The sequence below is a fragment of the Callionymus lyra genome, chromosome 10 (genome assembly GCF_982586985.1).
Source record: "Callionymus lyra chromosome 10, fCalLyr1.hap1.1, whole genome shotgun sequence".
Taxonomy (NCBI): Eukaryota; Metazoa; Chordata; class Actinopteri; order Syngnathiformes; family Callionymidae; genus Callionymus; species Callionymus lyra.
Genome location: NC_141827.1, coordinates 17,242,446 through 17,258,165, shown reverse-complemented (window position 1 = coordinate 17,258,165; position 15,720 = coordinate 17,242,446). Strand labels below are relative to the sequence as shown.

General features: G+C 38.7%; 1 protein-coding gene across 3 annotated transcripts in view; it reads right to left on the bottom strand.

Annotated features, from left to right (window-relative positions):
* fhit (fragile histidine triad diadenosine triphosphatase) overlaps nucleotides 1-15,720 on the bottom strand; it is a 172,666-nt gene that overhangs the window by 104,596 nt on the left and 52,350 nt on the right. For all 3 annotated transcript variants that reach the window (XM_087800524.1, XM_087800526.1, XM_087800525.1), the window contains exon 3: nucleotides 14,226-14,342. In XM_087800524.1, the coding sequence (XP_087656650.1) occupies nucleotides 14,226-14,331 (106 nt within the window). In that variant the 5' untranslated portion in view covers nucleotides 14,332-14,342. The remainder of the gene's footprint in view (nucleotides 1-14,225; nucleotides 14,343-15,720) is intronic.

Here is a 15,720-nt window from a genome sequence, read left to right as displayed (position 1 = left end):
AATCACAGCAGAGTGGGTGTGTTTATGATAAACAAGATTGTATCTCCAGATAACGTAAGCATTTTCAGTGGGCTGGGTTTTAATACATTTTCTTATGTAAATATTTAAAAGAAAATAAAGTTTTGTACAAACAGACACATACTGATGAGTACAGTAGAGGTCCAAGATCTATTTAAGAGACACTACAACACATTGGTTGCCCTTTCAGGTCAGGTCACTGAACCCTCAGTCAAAGTTAACTAGCTAGAAAGGAAAGCAAAGCTAATATGTTTCCCCAAGAACTCCCCAATCCTGTCTCCAATTGAGGTGGACACATTAACAGCCAAGGACGATCACCTTACCGTGGTGGGAGAGTTTGTGTATCCCAATGATTCAGGGAGCTATGTTGCCGGAAGCCTGGTACTGAGTGACTAGGCTCCTAGTATGGGTACCCATGGCACACAGGTCCCTGATGAGAGGTTGGACTAAGAATGGTCCAAAATCGACTCCATGAAAAAGATAACTGAATTAAGTTTACCCTGCCCGTAGGGGCCCACACCTGGAGCCAGGCCTGGGTGATGGGTTACCCGTGAAGCCCGGCTGGGTTCAACCCATCCCATGGGCTCACCACCTGTGGTGGAGATTTGCCAGTTGGATCTGGGCTGGACTCTTTCCTCCTCTGGTGTTGCTCATGGTGTCGGGGATACTCACTTTGTATTGGAGTTTGCTCCAGTGGATCAGAGGGTCGCCTACCTACGGCTTAGGCTTAGACTGTTTTTTGTGCTTATGCACCAAACAGTAGTTTGGAGTATCCAGCCTTTTTTGGGGGTCCTTGGAGGGGTCCTGTACAGGGCCCTACCTGGGGCCTCCATTGTCATTCTGAAAGACTTCTACATGGAGAGACTTGGTGAGGCGTGATTGGGAAGAGCGGTTTTCCTTATCTTAACCCAAAAGGTTGTTTGTTGTTGGACTTCCGTGCTTGTCATGGCTTGTCCATAACAAACACCACGAACATAGGGAAGCTCATAAGTGTACTTGGTACCAGAGCTCCCTAAGCTGCAAGTCAATGATTGATTTTGTAATCGTATCATCAGACATGAGGCGGTATGTTCTGGACACCCGAGGGAAAAGAGGGGCAGAACTGTCAACCGATCACCAACTAATTGTGAGCTGGCTCCAATAGAAGGGGAAGCCCCTGGACCAACCAGGTAAACCCAAATGTGTAGTGCAGGTGAACTGGGAACATCTAGAGGGCGAAGCTGTCAGAGGAATTCAGCTCACACATCCAAGAAGCTTTTGCCAACATCCCTGGCCGTGGAACTACGCACCAACTCTTCACTCTCTTGGCGGTTCTCGAGGGTATGACCTGCCAGTCTTCATGTGTTTTGTGGACTTGGAGAAGGTGTACGACTGAGTGCCCAGGAGAAAGTTGTGGCAGGTGCTTCGGGAATATGGAGTGAGAGGCTATCTACTGAAGGCCCTCCAATCACTGTATTCCTGCAGCGCTAGTTGTGTGCGGATCCTTGGATGCATACGGATCGGATGTATTCCCAGTGAGAGTTGGTCTCCGTCAGGGATGTGCTTTGTCTCCAATCCTGTTTCTGGACAGGATTTCAGGGGGCAGCTCTGGCAGGGAAGGTTTGTGGTTTGGTGGCCTGAAGATCCGATCGCTCTTGGCTTCGTCACGCTGCGACCTTCAGCTCTCGCTGGATCGGTTTGCTTCTGAATGTGAAAGGGCTGGGATGAGGATCAGCACCTCTAAATCTGAGACCATGGTTCTCAGTAGGAGAAAGATGTATTGTTCTCTCCGGGTTGAGATTGAGCCCTTGCCTCAAGTGGAGAAGTTAAAGTATATTGGGGTCTTGATCTCTCGTGAGGGTGTTCGGGAATTGGAGCTTGGTCGGTGAATTGGTTCAGCAGGGGCGGTATTGCATTTGCTTTACCGCACTTTTGTGCGTAAGAGAAAGGCATAACTCTCTTTTTACCGATCAATCTTTTTCCCCACCCTCACCTAGCTTTGGGTCATGAAGGAGAGAACGAGATCTTGGATACAAGCGTCTGAAATGAGTTTCCTTCGACGGGTGGTGGGCGTCTCCCTTAAAGATAGGGTGAGAAGTTTTCTCACTCGGGAGAGACTCTGAGGAGAGCCGTTGCTTCTCTGCGTGGAAAGGAGTCAAATGGGTTCTCTTGAGGATGCCCCCTGTGCGCCTCCCTTCGGAGGTGTTCCAGGAGTGTCCAGCTGGGAGACAGCTGGTCCTGGACCAGGTGGAGAGATTATATCTCTTCACTGGCATGGGAGCGTCTTGGGATCCCTAAGTCAGAGCTGGAGGATGTTGCTAGGGAGAAGGGCGTTTGGCGCTCCCTGTTGAAGCTGCTGCCCCGCCACCCGGCAACGGATAAGTGGATAGCGATGGATGGCTGGATGGATGGAGATTAAAAAATTCAGATAATGAGCAAGATAGAAAATGTCAATGTGTTATTATTAATTATTATATTATTAATATTATTTGAAAGATGACTACATGTAATCACTCCTCAACAGAAGTAACTCAGTTACTTAGTTCAACCAAACTATCTAGCAAGCATGTTCTAGCTTTCGAGTTATGAAGGTCAGTGTTACTCTGCCATGTGAGTTTTCAAATCTGGGTTATCACAAAACCTGCTTTCTAAAGCTGGCCTCAGGTCTGGCATTTATGTTTGACAGTCAGTGGATAGATCAACAATTTAGCTGTCGGTTTCAGTCTTTTACCCTCAGACCACCACTTCTGTTACTGTCTGCCATGTATTCTGGCTAACAGGGATGTTAGTCAAGTGTAGTCGTTCAAAGCCTTAAAAAAACATGTCGTTCCATGTGACCGATTCAGGCAGTTCAATTGCAGTTTCAATCAGTAAAGACCACATTGGAGGCCCTAAGTATTAACATTGTTGTGTAGATTTTTGAACACATTAGTTTGTGATGAGTGATCTGTGAGTGAGCTTCAAGTGCTCCCTTGTTAGGAAGTAAAACGCGAGCACTTGAAGCTCACTTCTCCTAATGTGTCAAACAAAGGAATGTTAATAGAATAAAATGTGCAATATGAGAAACAATGGAGTGTTGTGAAGATATTTGAGAGCTGCAGTGGAGATGGACTGTGGACAAACATATCATTGACTAGAATGGGTGAATTTCTGAAATGAAAACGTACTACGGTTGATGGAAATTGAGGCGCTACATTACAAAGTGAGACACTGGTACCTGTAATCCAAATTTTTGGATGGCAGCTAAAGGTTCATACAAACCATCTGCAGAAATTGTGGAGCTACAAGCCCAGAGACCTTTAATAAATGAGATATATTTGTGATAAGTTGATGATGATGTTGATCATGATCATTACAAAACATGACAAAGAGATGAATTGAAGAGTTTAAAAAGGAGATATCTACAAAGGCAAATATTTACTTTACTTGCACTCTAAGAATTTCCGAGTTAAGAGAATGTTTCTTCACATCCCAGCAACTGTGATTAACTCTCACTGACCTTTGAGAGAAGAAAATTGAACACGGTCCATTTTTCTTTGGCTTCTGTTATTAAGGCAGAAAAATGTAATTACGTTCTGTGTTCCAGCACAGTGCTTGTTAACAAGAAACTGTTTGGTCATTTCACAGTGCTGCCTTCTAACATCACGACACAAGATCTCTTCATTTATTACTCTTGATTCAAGAAGAGGCTGTTGGGTCCTTTTTTTTTTTTTACAAACCATTGGGAGAGAAAACAACACATACTGCAGATTATTGAAAGCCATTCATCAAATTAGTGTAGAAGTGTTTCTCCTATAATGGAGGTTAACGGCTGCAGAACGTGCCAACATGATCTTGAAACTCGCCGTAAATACAAACTGTTGGAAAAGAATCAAATAAGATTATTTTTTAAAGAAAAGAAGCTGATTTCATGCTTTCATTCTAGTGAAGTCTATTTGATGAAGCTGATCAATCTAAAAAAAAACAAAAACAAAACTCCAGCTTTAAAAAAACCCACGAAACATGTCGTTTCCTATGACCATTGATGAAGTACCAAAACATATCTCAGTCTCTAATTTATACAAATCAATATGTTTTTTGATTTAGATTTCCAAAAAGAGCAGTCTGTTTAACCAAATTGTTAAATAAGGAATGAGACAACACAATTTATTTTTCTGTTTATTAAGTGTCCCTGTTTTTTCTCTTCAACATTATGTTTTTTTTTCTGTTTTAACTTGTGGGAGACTCATCAAGGATTTGTTTGTATAGGCTATGTATTCCACACTAGCATAAGGGCTAACAAGAACATGTTGGACGGTTCATGTATTCTAGCAGAAATACACGCGCATACAGAAGTGTGAACATATTCATATCCAGAATTGTTAGACTTTGTTCTCCCAAGAAGCATGTTCTGATTTATGGTGTGAGCCATGATGTCTGATACACAAAAAGGTCTCATTATTTGAAGCTTCAGAAGCAATATAGCTCAAAAGGTGTTTTGTTGCTCAGTGTCCTCCCAGATGCTTTTATTTTCCCCACTAGATATTGAACACCAAGCTTTATTTCGCTGCTAAAAGGTTTTAATGGACATTTGCATCTGTTCACTTCTAATAAGCTTTCAATGTAGTGGATTCTTTGACGTAAACAAGTCCACACACTAGTGAGGGGTGTGAATGATTATATGTGTGTACAATTATAGAATGACCAACACATAAATGATCATGACAGTCCTTAATTTAGAAATGTACTTCCTTTAAACAGGACTGACACGGACACATCTGTACACGTTCTGCAGCATTTTCCCTAGCTTGGCTATGCCGTCGCATCATTTCTGTACTGTTTAAATAACTAATGGATCAGATAAGTACACGTCCTTGTGGGATAAGCTCCAGGAGAGCTCCTAAACATTTCGTACAGCACATTCTAAACAGTTATTTGGGGTCCTATTGATGAGCTTAGAAACTTAAATGGACCTATTTTGTTCAGGACAAATTTACCTCAGAAACTGGCAGGACACACCAGTCACTGTGCTGCCAATAAAAAAAATAGGAATTCTGTAGAAGTGCTGGAAAACGAGAGCACATTTAGACTTAAAACTGGAGAAAAGAATACATTTTTGGCATCACCAGGTGTTGCAGATGAAGTGGAAAGTATCCCATCATCCAGGAGAATAATTGGCTTCTGCTTTACACTTCTAAAACCAATTTTATGATCTCAGGTGACATTTCCCACACTGCTGAAACTACTCCCCAGAAAATAGGTTGTCCCCATTCTCAAGGTCATTTGCCATCTTCGATGAAAATGCAAGTGTAAGGAGATGAAATGTGGCAATAGATCCTGCAAATAACACTGAAAATCGATGATGAATAAATAAATCGAAATACTATTGGGCAGGAAAGAACACTTGGAGAAACAAGGCTTAAAAATACCAAACAAACAGTTTCCAAAAATCAGGAGCAGATAGTGGAGGTTATCAATCTGGAGAACAATGAACACTGAGTAGCATCAGTGGGAAATTACAAAAGGAAAGATATAATAAATTGAACATTGTATCATTGAACTAGTGACTCATACAAGACGATAAAAAAAACATACAAAGAGCCGAAGTCAAGAGAAGTGAGATCAAATATGAAAAAGGTCAAACAAGAGATGATGGAATGAAGGATACACAGATGGCAGGATAAAAAAATATGTGATCCACAACCACATAAAGGCCACAACCTTTATTTGTGAGACTCCAGGTGTAGATATTACGAAGAAGGTACAACTGAGTTCAATGAAGAACATGTGTAAAAATGTATACTGCAGTAAATTGCTGCCCGTTATTAAACATCTCTACTCTATATGTTATTTTTCTGATCACCTTTTTCAGCTGGAATAACATCATCCTTTTGAAATGTAGAACGGTTCTGATCAATCTGTTAGAAGTTCCTGTGTACATCTCACATAGACTTTTTTTTTATTACCATCAAATAACAACCAGACAGACAGATGATCTCTTCTGGAAATGTCACGTTTTCCAGATGAGCGAGTCGGGAAATGTTCAGTGACTCTTCTGCAGTAGGCAGGAGATGGAAGTGTGTCACTCTATGAGACTTTGTTGAGGGGAAATAAAACCTTACCTTACTCTCTAACTGGTTTCCATGACAATAGCAATGGCTTGTTGACACTGCTAGAGGAGTGTTTTTTCCCCAATCTATTTTCTTTTCAATTATATAAAAAATACGACGAGAAAAGTCAGTCGTGTGAGGAGTTGATAATGTATAAACACAATTATAAACACTGCCTCAAGCATCATTGAGTCCAGACGGATGATCAAAATCTTTTTTTTTACTAATTTAAGAATCATGGAACCATTGGAAACACATTATTTGATGCCTCTCTAAAACTCATTTAGAGAAGCTGCTTCACATCCGACTTGTAAACCACCCGAGTGAGGGAGTCAACAGCACCACGTCAGCCACAAAAAGGAGAGATGGGATTCTGAGGTCACCAAACCAAAAACCATTACCCTCTGCTACATTCTGTCCAAATGTTGTGAACAGAGGCGGTAATAAAAAGGCAGTCCTGGCAGAGTCCGATTAAGTGGATTAAGTAAAAAATTTGGACCAAACTACAGGGACTGAATAGTCCTATAGCCTGTCCATTAGACAAGTGGTCCAATTAGACAATTTGTTACCAGGCTGCACAGAAGAAATAACAATTTGTATTATTAATATTTGTATGTCTAAAATGTGTTTTGTTTGGATAAAAAGAAAGTAAAAAAAAGCTTGTGGTTTTTTTTTCTTTTTTTTGAGAATTCTAACCCGCTCAAGTAGAAGAACTTACATTTCTCCGATCCTTAAAACTCTTCACTGGCTTCCAGTTTCTTTCAGGATCAACTTTAAAATTCTGGTTCTTACTTTCAGAGCTATTCATTGTCAGGCTCCTCCTTACATCAGTGATCTGATCCAGCCTTACACCCCAGCTCGGGCTCAGAGGTCTGTGGATCAGAATCTACTTATGGTTCCTCGCACACGGCTCAGGACCAGAGGAGAGAAATCTTTTCAGGCTGTTGCTCCTAAGCTTTGGATCAATCTTCCTCTCTCTTTGCGCTTGATGGAGTCTACTGACTCTTTTAAGAAACATCTTAAGACGTTTCTATTTGTTCAGGCTTTTCCTTGATTCCTTGAACTCCTGTGTTGTTCTCAGTATTATCTTGATCTTTAAAGTATATACTTTTTTTAGTATTGTTTTGATTGTTAAAGCGCTTTGTGACCCTGGTCTGGAAAAGCGCTATACAAATAAATATTACTTACTTACTTGCTTACTTTTTTGAACCAGTAAACTTGTGAAAATGAGTGACACACAAACTCTTCACGATTTATATGTTGATTATTTTTACAGTTCTTATCTGAAAGTCAGTCCGTGAATATAACGTCGACATAATAACGGTCAATGGACAATAGAACTAGACACAGGTGAACCAGTTAAGCAAACTTCAACAAGAATGTTGAAATGTATTCACGTCACCCAAGCCAGGGACTTCAAAAGTTCTAGAATTCACATAGGAATCCATGTCCTTTCTTTCTTTATACATTCCTTTTTTACTTTTTTTATGTATCCAAAGCAGTATAATGCTCCAATGTTGTAACATTTAAAATGCATTCATTTTCATCCAGATAGCAACAACAGACACATTTTGTTACAAAATTTGTTTTTTGAGAATGTACCCTTCAAATGCAAATCCCTGTACGACAAACACAAATAATTTAGGATAAAATGTACTAGTCCACGTCCAAATATACCCGTTAATTCCACCACCAGCACACTGAGCAGTGACTCATAAACAGCTTTAACTGCATCTGATCTTCCTGTTTATTCATGGCCACACTGTGTAGCAACAACAATGCTTTAAACCAGAGGAAGTGAAGCGAGGGTCATTTTAGCATTATGATGAACGTGACTGGAATTCATACGGATCACTTGTGCTGTTATACCCGGCACAGACGTATTATCTTTACATGCTACACTGCTACATTAACTTGACATATATCCCGAGCTGCCGTACCGCACACCCAAGGAAAGATGGCCTGAGGGATACATGCGAGGTCTCTCTGCAATCTTTAGGCCAAACAGGAAAATGGGTCGTTGCCTAGTTGTGTTTGCATTGATATTCTGCAGTCATTGAGTTGGAACGCAAGTCTCCTGTAAAGTTAAACAACTGTTACATGATTGAATTATTTGTTTTGTAAACAACAAGTCATGGCATTGACAAATGGATGCACACTCTTTTTCCATAACTATTATTAACAGAGGGATAAAACTCATCCATAAAACTACAATGGAAAGTATTTCCTCAATTGAATATTACCACATTCGTGAGAGATTTTGAAGGGTAATAACCTAAATAATTAAAGTCAGATTAACTTCAAATCATCAATCCAACATCTGCATTCAAATCTGTATTACGTTGTCAAATAGACCATCTTTGTCAATCGGGTCATTTTCCAAACATCCGTCCATCACTTCCTGATCCGACAACACACGTATAAGTAACTAAGAGGGATTACCAAATAAATATACAGTATGTTCTCATTATAAAAAGACAACTGTTGAAATGTTAATGGGACACGGTTCAGCCAATCAGCATCGTCGTCACTTGTAGCCAGGACACATTCCGTTTGGGGTGAAGGAAACATGCAGCTTTTTTTTTATAATATACATGTTAAATGTTGGTAAAAAATGTCCTTTAATAGCTAAATGTTCTGTTCACTCATCAAAAATCTTGTGTTCACACAGGCTTGGAGCAAATCAGATACAAATCCCAAACTTTTTTTTTTGAAAAGGTAACAAAGAGAAAAGTCGAAGCACGTTGGACATAAATAGTTTGTTTCAGGGACGCGTTTGAGCAGCGACTTCAACTGAAAGGATAGAGACTGCAATAAAAATGTACACCAGGGTGATCGTCATTCTAGGTTAGAGAAATGGTGTCATACTACATTCAGTATAGAGTCTAATATTATTCAGCACAATGCTTTTATTAGAAGTATCCGTTTGCTCTTCAGTGGGTATCATTTTATATCGTCACACAAATACTCTTCTGTTATTGTGTAGTTTTTGTGAGTTGTAACCCCGGCGGTGGACACGTACGGGGATCTAATCTCTGTTTGAGCGAGGGTGTAAACTGAGAGGTACGGGATGGCAAACATATGTTTGTGTCTTCCAGACACTAGTTTTAATAGCATTGCAGTCTGCTTATTTACTGGCTGTGGTGTTACACGCTGGATTGTCAAAGGTTTGAACTATTTTTTTAAGTTAAGATCGGGGGCTGACAAACAGGGATTTGCATTTTTTTACGAGACACAAATTCAGGTACAGATTATCACAGGATAAAGTAAACTGGTCATGTTGTCACATTTGAACATGAATGAAATAAAATATGATTATGTCTGAGAGAAAACATAATTAGAAGAATAGATGGAAGTATGAGCAGTCTACAATTAAATCTGCCTTTCATGGTCAATATCCCTCTCTTTGTTTGTGTCACACTTGACTTGTGAATTCACTGCCTAACAGACTGTTTCCAAAAGCCCCATGTTGTTGCCTGGCAACAGATGTGAGATTGAACTTGCCCTTGATGTAAAGGCCACTCACACGTGAGTTCACCACGTGTTTATCTACCATGCATCTAAGTAGATCGTCAGTAACGGCTACTTGGGTCAATATCGATGCACCTTGTTTACTTTCACCTTAGCTTTGCATCTCGTGTCCAAAGTTGTTAACCGATATTGTCCATATGTTTTACAACAAGCTGAAGATTTAAAGAAAGATGAAGAGCATGCTTTTTCTTTTCTAACTGATAATCACTTCTTTGCTTTGTGCTCTCTTCTGAAGTGCTTTTGTCTTTTCTTAAATGTTCAGGTACTTTCAGACCAATGTAAAGTTTGAATGAATTCACTCCTTAATTTGGTCTTTAAAATATTTAATTTAGTTTTATGTGTTTTAAATGGAAATATACGTAATATCCGAATGTTGGTGAATTTCAAAAGAATGATCGTGAGATGTCAGCAGGGAACTTTCTACTGCCACTATTAACTTCTTTAGAAAATAAAAGTGAAAATACTATAAAACAAGGTTGGATCTGAGCTATTTTTCACTGTGTATAAGTTACGGCAGAGGAAAAAATATGATTATACCGTGATGAGATAAGATAAGCAGAAATGTCTGACTCCTTTTTCGAACTTAATCGTCGTATATGATGGTTATAGAATACATATCACACAATCAGGAGTCAAGGACACTTCGAAAATCTGTATTCATACAACACAGTGAAGTTTATTATTTTATCCAAGTAATTTACTCTATCGCTGACTATTTTTATACAGCATGCATATGGTTTACATGTAGAGGACTATAATAAGGATCTATAATCTGAAAGCAAATGCTTACATTATTACAAACGGTTAAAGAGAATTGCAATTGAAACTTCCTGTATAAAAATGTAACAGAATATTCACTAAACTTTTATATATTGACAATTGAATGTCTCTAACAAAGGCAATAAATTATTCTGCACAACAGAGATGAATTCCACCAAAAAAAAGCTCACAAAAAGCTCCCACAACCCTCTTTCTACGAGAGTCATCAGGCTGATATATTACTTTTCCGGCACTAACAGCGTGTGTGTGAGGGTGAGTGTGTGTGTGTGCATGTGTGAAATCATTTTCAGGGTTATATAGAAGTCAACTTACTGCTCAACAGGATGTGTTTCATGGTGTATGTGATAGAACACAACATAAATTGCCCAGAGGTTTGCTGGTTCTTGGTGTGAAAACAGTCTGCAACTGCTTGCTGGTGCAGGAAATGAACATTTTAGTTGGATATTATATCTTGGTGATTTGGGAGGAACTGACTTTATCAAAGGCTTTTGATTAATTTAGCAAACAATGAGCATTTGTATCCGTCTAAATTATTATTTTTTCTATATCTGCATTCATGATAATAATACATGTCTACATAATAATACATGTGTGTGAAGTGGCACTGAGTGACCAACAGTGCCACTTCAGAAATAACAAATGTGCTCAGCTTCCATTGGATAATATCTTATTACAATATTATACTATTAAAAGTGTATTTTGCAAACTAAAGCAATTTGGGATCTAAACACAGTCCCATTCACTATTTTGTGCATGGTAGAAAAACAATAATCATGAGGTACAAAGGAACGTGCTGTCAAATGTTTGGTTGAGTGAGAGAGTGAAATATAAATAAATACATGGTGCGAGAGTAATCAATGACATTAAACAGACGTTTAGCCTCGGCTAAACTTAATGACTGAACTACTTTAAATATAGTTGAACAGAGATCTGTTCAATATTTAAAAAAAACAAACAATTCCTTTGAAAAAAAGAAAACGTGGCTGGATTGAAAACCCTGAATATAAGTCTCCGTATATATGAAAATACTGACATACATGACCATAATTCTAAAAGCTTAACACACTCAGATTCCTTATCTTTGCTTTGTTGTGGTGTCACACTGTTCAGAGGTGAAACTAATGGGTACAACATTATTTGCACAACGCATTACCTATTCCCAAAAGTACACATCCGACCGACAGGAGACCCACGTAGTGTGTGGGCGACAACAGGGAAGAGACTGTAGATATGGTTGAAAAAGTAATAAGCTATATAGTCTCATTCAATGTGTTCTTCACGTCTATGCTCAAGGTTATGAGAAAGGTAAGGTAATAGAAAATTCTGTAAAACTTACAGCGCACAGAGGAAGAGATAGAAGGTCTTTTCCAAACTATGTCTTGAATGCTATCAATTCATCTGTCACTGCTGAAAGGATCCAATTTTTTAAATAATAAACACAATTTTGTACAAGGGAAATCAACTGTATTGTTGCATTTCCCTGATTCCCATGAATATACCAACCAATTATTGACTACTTGAACGTAATCCACTATTGTGCAATAAAATAACAATGCTATGGGTGTATTTATATCGAGACCTGTTTTCATAAACCGCCCAGTCGAGTGTATTTTACTCAATAGTAATTTTATGAGGCGCTAAAGTTCAGGTTAACATAGCATACCTACCATTTTTCATTAAACTTGTTCTGAGCCCAGGTAAAGTGCAGAGGAGAGGGTTTCTTCGGCTGAGTTGTTTGCACACCAACATTCTAAACACAAATCTAAGGCGAAGTCTGTATTGAAGTCTATTGAACAAATAAGCCATTTATGACTTTTATTGGAGACAGTATGAAAGAGTGAGTCTAATGTTTCTACCGCAGAAAGGAGTAGCAGAGTGTTTAGGTACATTTCTTTAATACATTGCTGTGTATTCAGAGCTGCCTTTCTACTTTTCTTCCTAAAATTGTTGATTAAGAATGTTTTCAACATAGGATGAGAGGTTTATCTTGACGGTCTCTGATCTCTTAACTGCTGTGGTTTGTTAATAAAATATCTTTGTCCCTCAGCAAACTTGACAATTACACTATGGTTCAGGTTAGCTTGGGACAGCGGTCACCAACTTGTAGCACACAAGCACGAAAGGAGTAGTAGTTTGATTTTGTGTTTCCTTTCTTATTGAAGAATCAAGATTGTATTGGAGTAATATCATGTTCCATCCATAGTAATATATGTTAAGTAATTTCAATAGTGTGTAACTGATTGTAGGCCTTCAGGGTTACAAAATCCCCTTGGAGTAGTTGCAAAATGTTGGTGACCCCTAGCTTGGACCAATATTTGTGGCACAATCCCACCAGACGTATAGTTTTATAGTGTTACTGTAATGGCAGGACATTCTGAGGAACCAAAGTCTATTTCAAAAGCTGCCTTTAAATCTTCTTGTTGCAGTCATATCAAATCAAGCATATTTTCTACTCTTGTTGTAAAATCGTGACAGTTAAAAAGTTAACAAACACAATTTTCATAGAGGCCAGGATTGCAACCTTTATGAAAATTGCAGGTGGAGTATTAGACAATACTGGGGGCTCTTCGGGTGTTTACATGTACTCTGCTGTGAAGATTATAACAGTGAATTTGCGGGGTAGACAGAAAAGTCTCTCTTACAATCGTTAGCTACTTGTCCTACCAGCAGGGTGCCGTCGCTCGCGTCCACATTGTTACAGCAGTCATTATTAATGTCTATTCAGACATCAGCGCCCCTGCGGTTCTCCGGAGAGAGAACTACCTTTGTCCAACCAAAATGCTGTTTACCAATCAATGCTCACAGCATCGTCTGGAACAGATACAGTCAGAGACGTCTCTGGAAGAAATTTTGGCACAGTAGGTACTTTATTCCCATTAGGTTGTCATGTCCAACTTTAGATTGTTGACTTTGCAGAAAGCAGATGTTAAAGGACGGAAGGCAACAGTGTTCCTGCTTGATGTCCTTGTGTTCCGTCTCTATCTCCTGCACCGGTGGACATCACTGTTACCATGATGTTGAGGTCTTCCATTCCCTCACAATGTTCCTCACAGTTGAAACTGAGAGCTTAAACCTCTGAGATAGCTTTCTATATCCTTCCCCTAAACCATGATGTTGAACAATCATTGTTTTCATGTCATTTGAGAGTTGTTTTGAGGCTCCCATGTTGCCACTCTTCAGAGAAGATGCAAAGAGGAGAAACACTAACAATTAAGCCTCCTTAAATACCCTTTCTCATGATTGGACTCACCTGTGTATGGAGGTCAAGGGTCACTGAGGTTACCAAACCAATTTTGAGTTCCAATAATTAGTGCTAAAGGTATTAAAATCAATAAGATAAAAGGGTGCCTAAATTTATGCACATGCCTAATTTTGTTTAAATCATTCTTGCTAACTTTCTGTAAATCATTTAAACTTTATTTTACTTCTCAAATACCACTGTGTTTGTCTCCTATAATATATATTTAACTGGAATGTTTTATCCAAACAACCAATGATTTATAAAGGAAAATCCTGAAAATGTACAGGGGTGCCCAAACTTTTTCATACCACTGTATGTTCTGTTTCCCACTCGATACAACGTGAAAGTGCATAGAGGCATTTATCAATACTTCAATACCAACCTGCAATTTACAAAGTGTAGAGAGTAAAAGTATTTCTGATAGATCACTAAAACTGCATGGATTCAGACAAAGATCCAGGTATAGTTATAACAAGGATATTTACTTGGTACTCAACAGGACAGCGACCCCTGATAGTGGTCGAGAAAGTGGAACACTCACCAGGATGATGATCAGGATCAGTCAACGCAAAACAAAGGAAGGATACGTCCAGGAACCACTGGCTTCCTGTTGACCAGAGCGAAGGAAAGCTCCGTCTGCAGGAATACGCACGATGTCTTGATCAGGTGCTGTCCAAATCGCAGGCTTGACATGATGCACAGTCCTTAAAAACAAATACAGGGTTTAATAAAAAAGACTTTGTAGTGAGAGTCCAACAGATATATTTTATTCTTGATTCGTTATAATCTATTTTTTCCTTTAATGACAGTGTGAACCTTAGAAAATTGCTTTCATATGCTCGAGATTTGGATTTTAACTTGAGACATCACACACATGTGCTATTTCCATGGACAAAAGTAGTTTTGATTGTTTACAGGCTTATTTTTTGAGTAGCCGTGACCAAAGCAAGTATAATCGACTGGTATGACTTTGGGGAAAATCCAATACTCCATAGTCGTAATTTTCCCGACAGTTACAATCAATACAACAGAAGTTAAATAAATATTGTTTTCTGTCTGTTCAGATTTATCATGGACTGATAAACTGGTCAGTGAACAGTAGTAAATACAAAAGAAATAATCATAAACACCCTAAATACACCAGTGATGTCCCTAACTGGAAAACAAATCTGTTCATTTGGTTTGTTTGTACAAATGAGTCTTTTAATTTAAGTATTAACATTATAAAATGTGATTAAGCCCCGCCCACCGAAAACCCTTTTTTAAAAATGAAATCTTGTTTAAAATAACAACACCCAGTCTCCACCTCTAAGGGACTCATTATATAAACAAGGCGGGGAGTGACTAAAGCTGGCTGGAGAAGGAGTGAAGCCATTATTACGTCATAATGGACTCCCTCTCTCGTAACCTCTCTTTCGCCAAGATTTCAGACAGGGGAGAACTTTATAAAGTGATAACTTCAAAACATCATCATGATTAGGGACTTGCTGCATTTTGGTGAAGAAGACCTTGAAGAGATAATGGAGACGGCAATAATATATATTATAGAAAAATATATTTTCATGATAGTTCTGTTACTAATAAATGTGTAAGATAGTTGATGTGTTCCTTCTATAAACCCATGCAAGTTAGTATAACTTCAAATTTTAAATTTGAAAAACAAAACAAAACAAGAAAAGTGTCTTAAAACTATCTATTTTAAAATAACCGAATACCACCCAAAAAAGCAGTGTTGTTGAAAATCTGATGTGCTTGAAACTAGTTATATTAAGGAAATATAAAACATCACTTCTCATCTTGATGCAAATGTCGGCACTAATTATCAGTCAGTATGAAAACCCGCTAATAATTAGAATACTTAACTCTAGTTATTTTCCAGTGGCTTATAATTAAATTTGAAACCCACCGAGCACAACAAATTGGTTGGAAGGGGTGAAACAAACAATCCCCCTCTGAGTGCATGCTGATTGTCCGTCTGGGGAGGGTGAACGGTTGAGGGTGGAGTGTAATTATTTGGCACAATATCATGACAAATTTAATTATACCTAATGACTGTGAGACGATCCTCTCTTTGGAAATGTG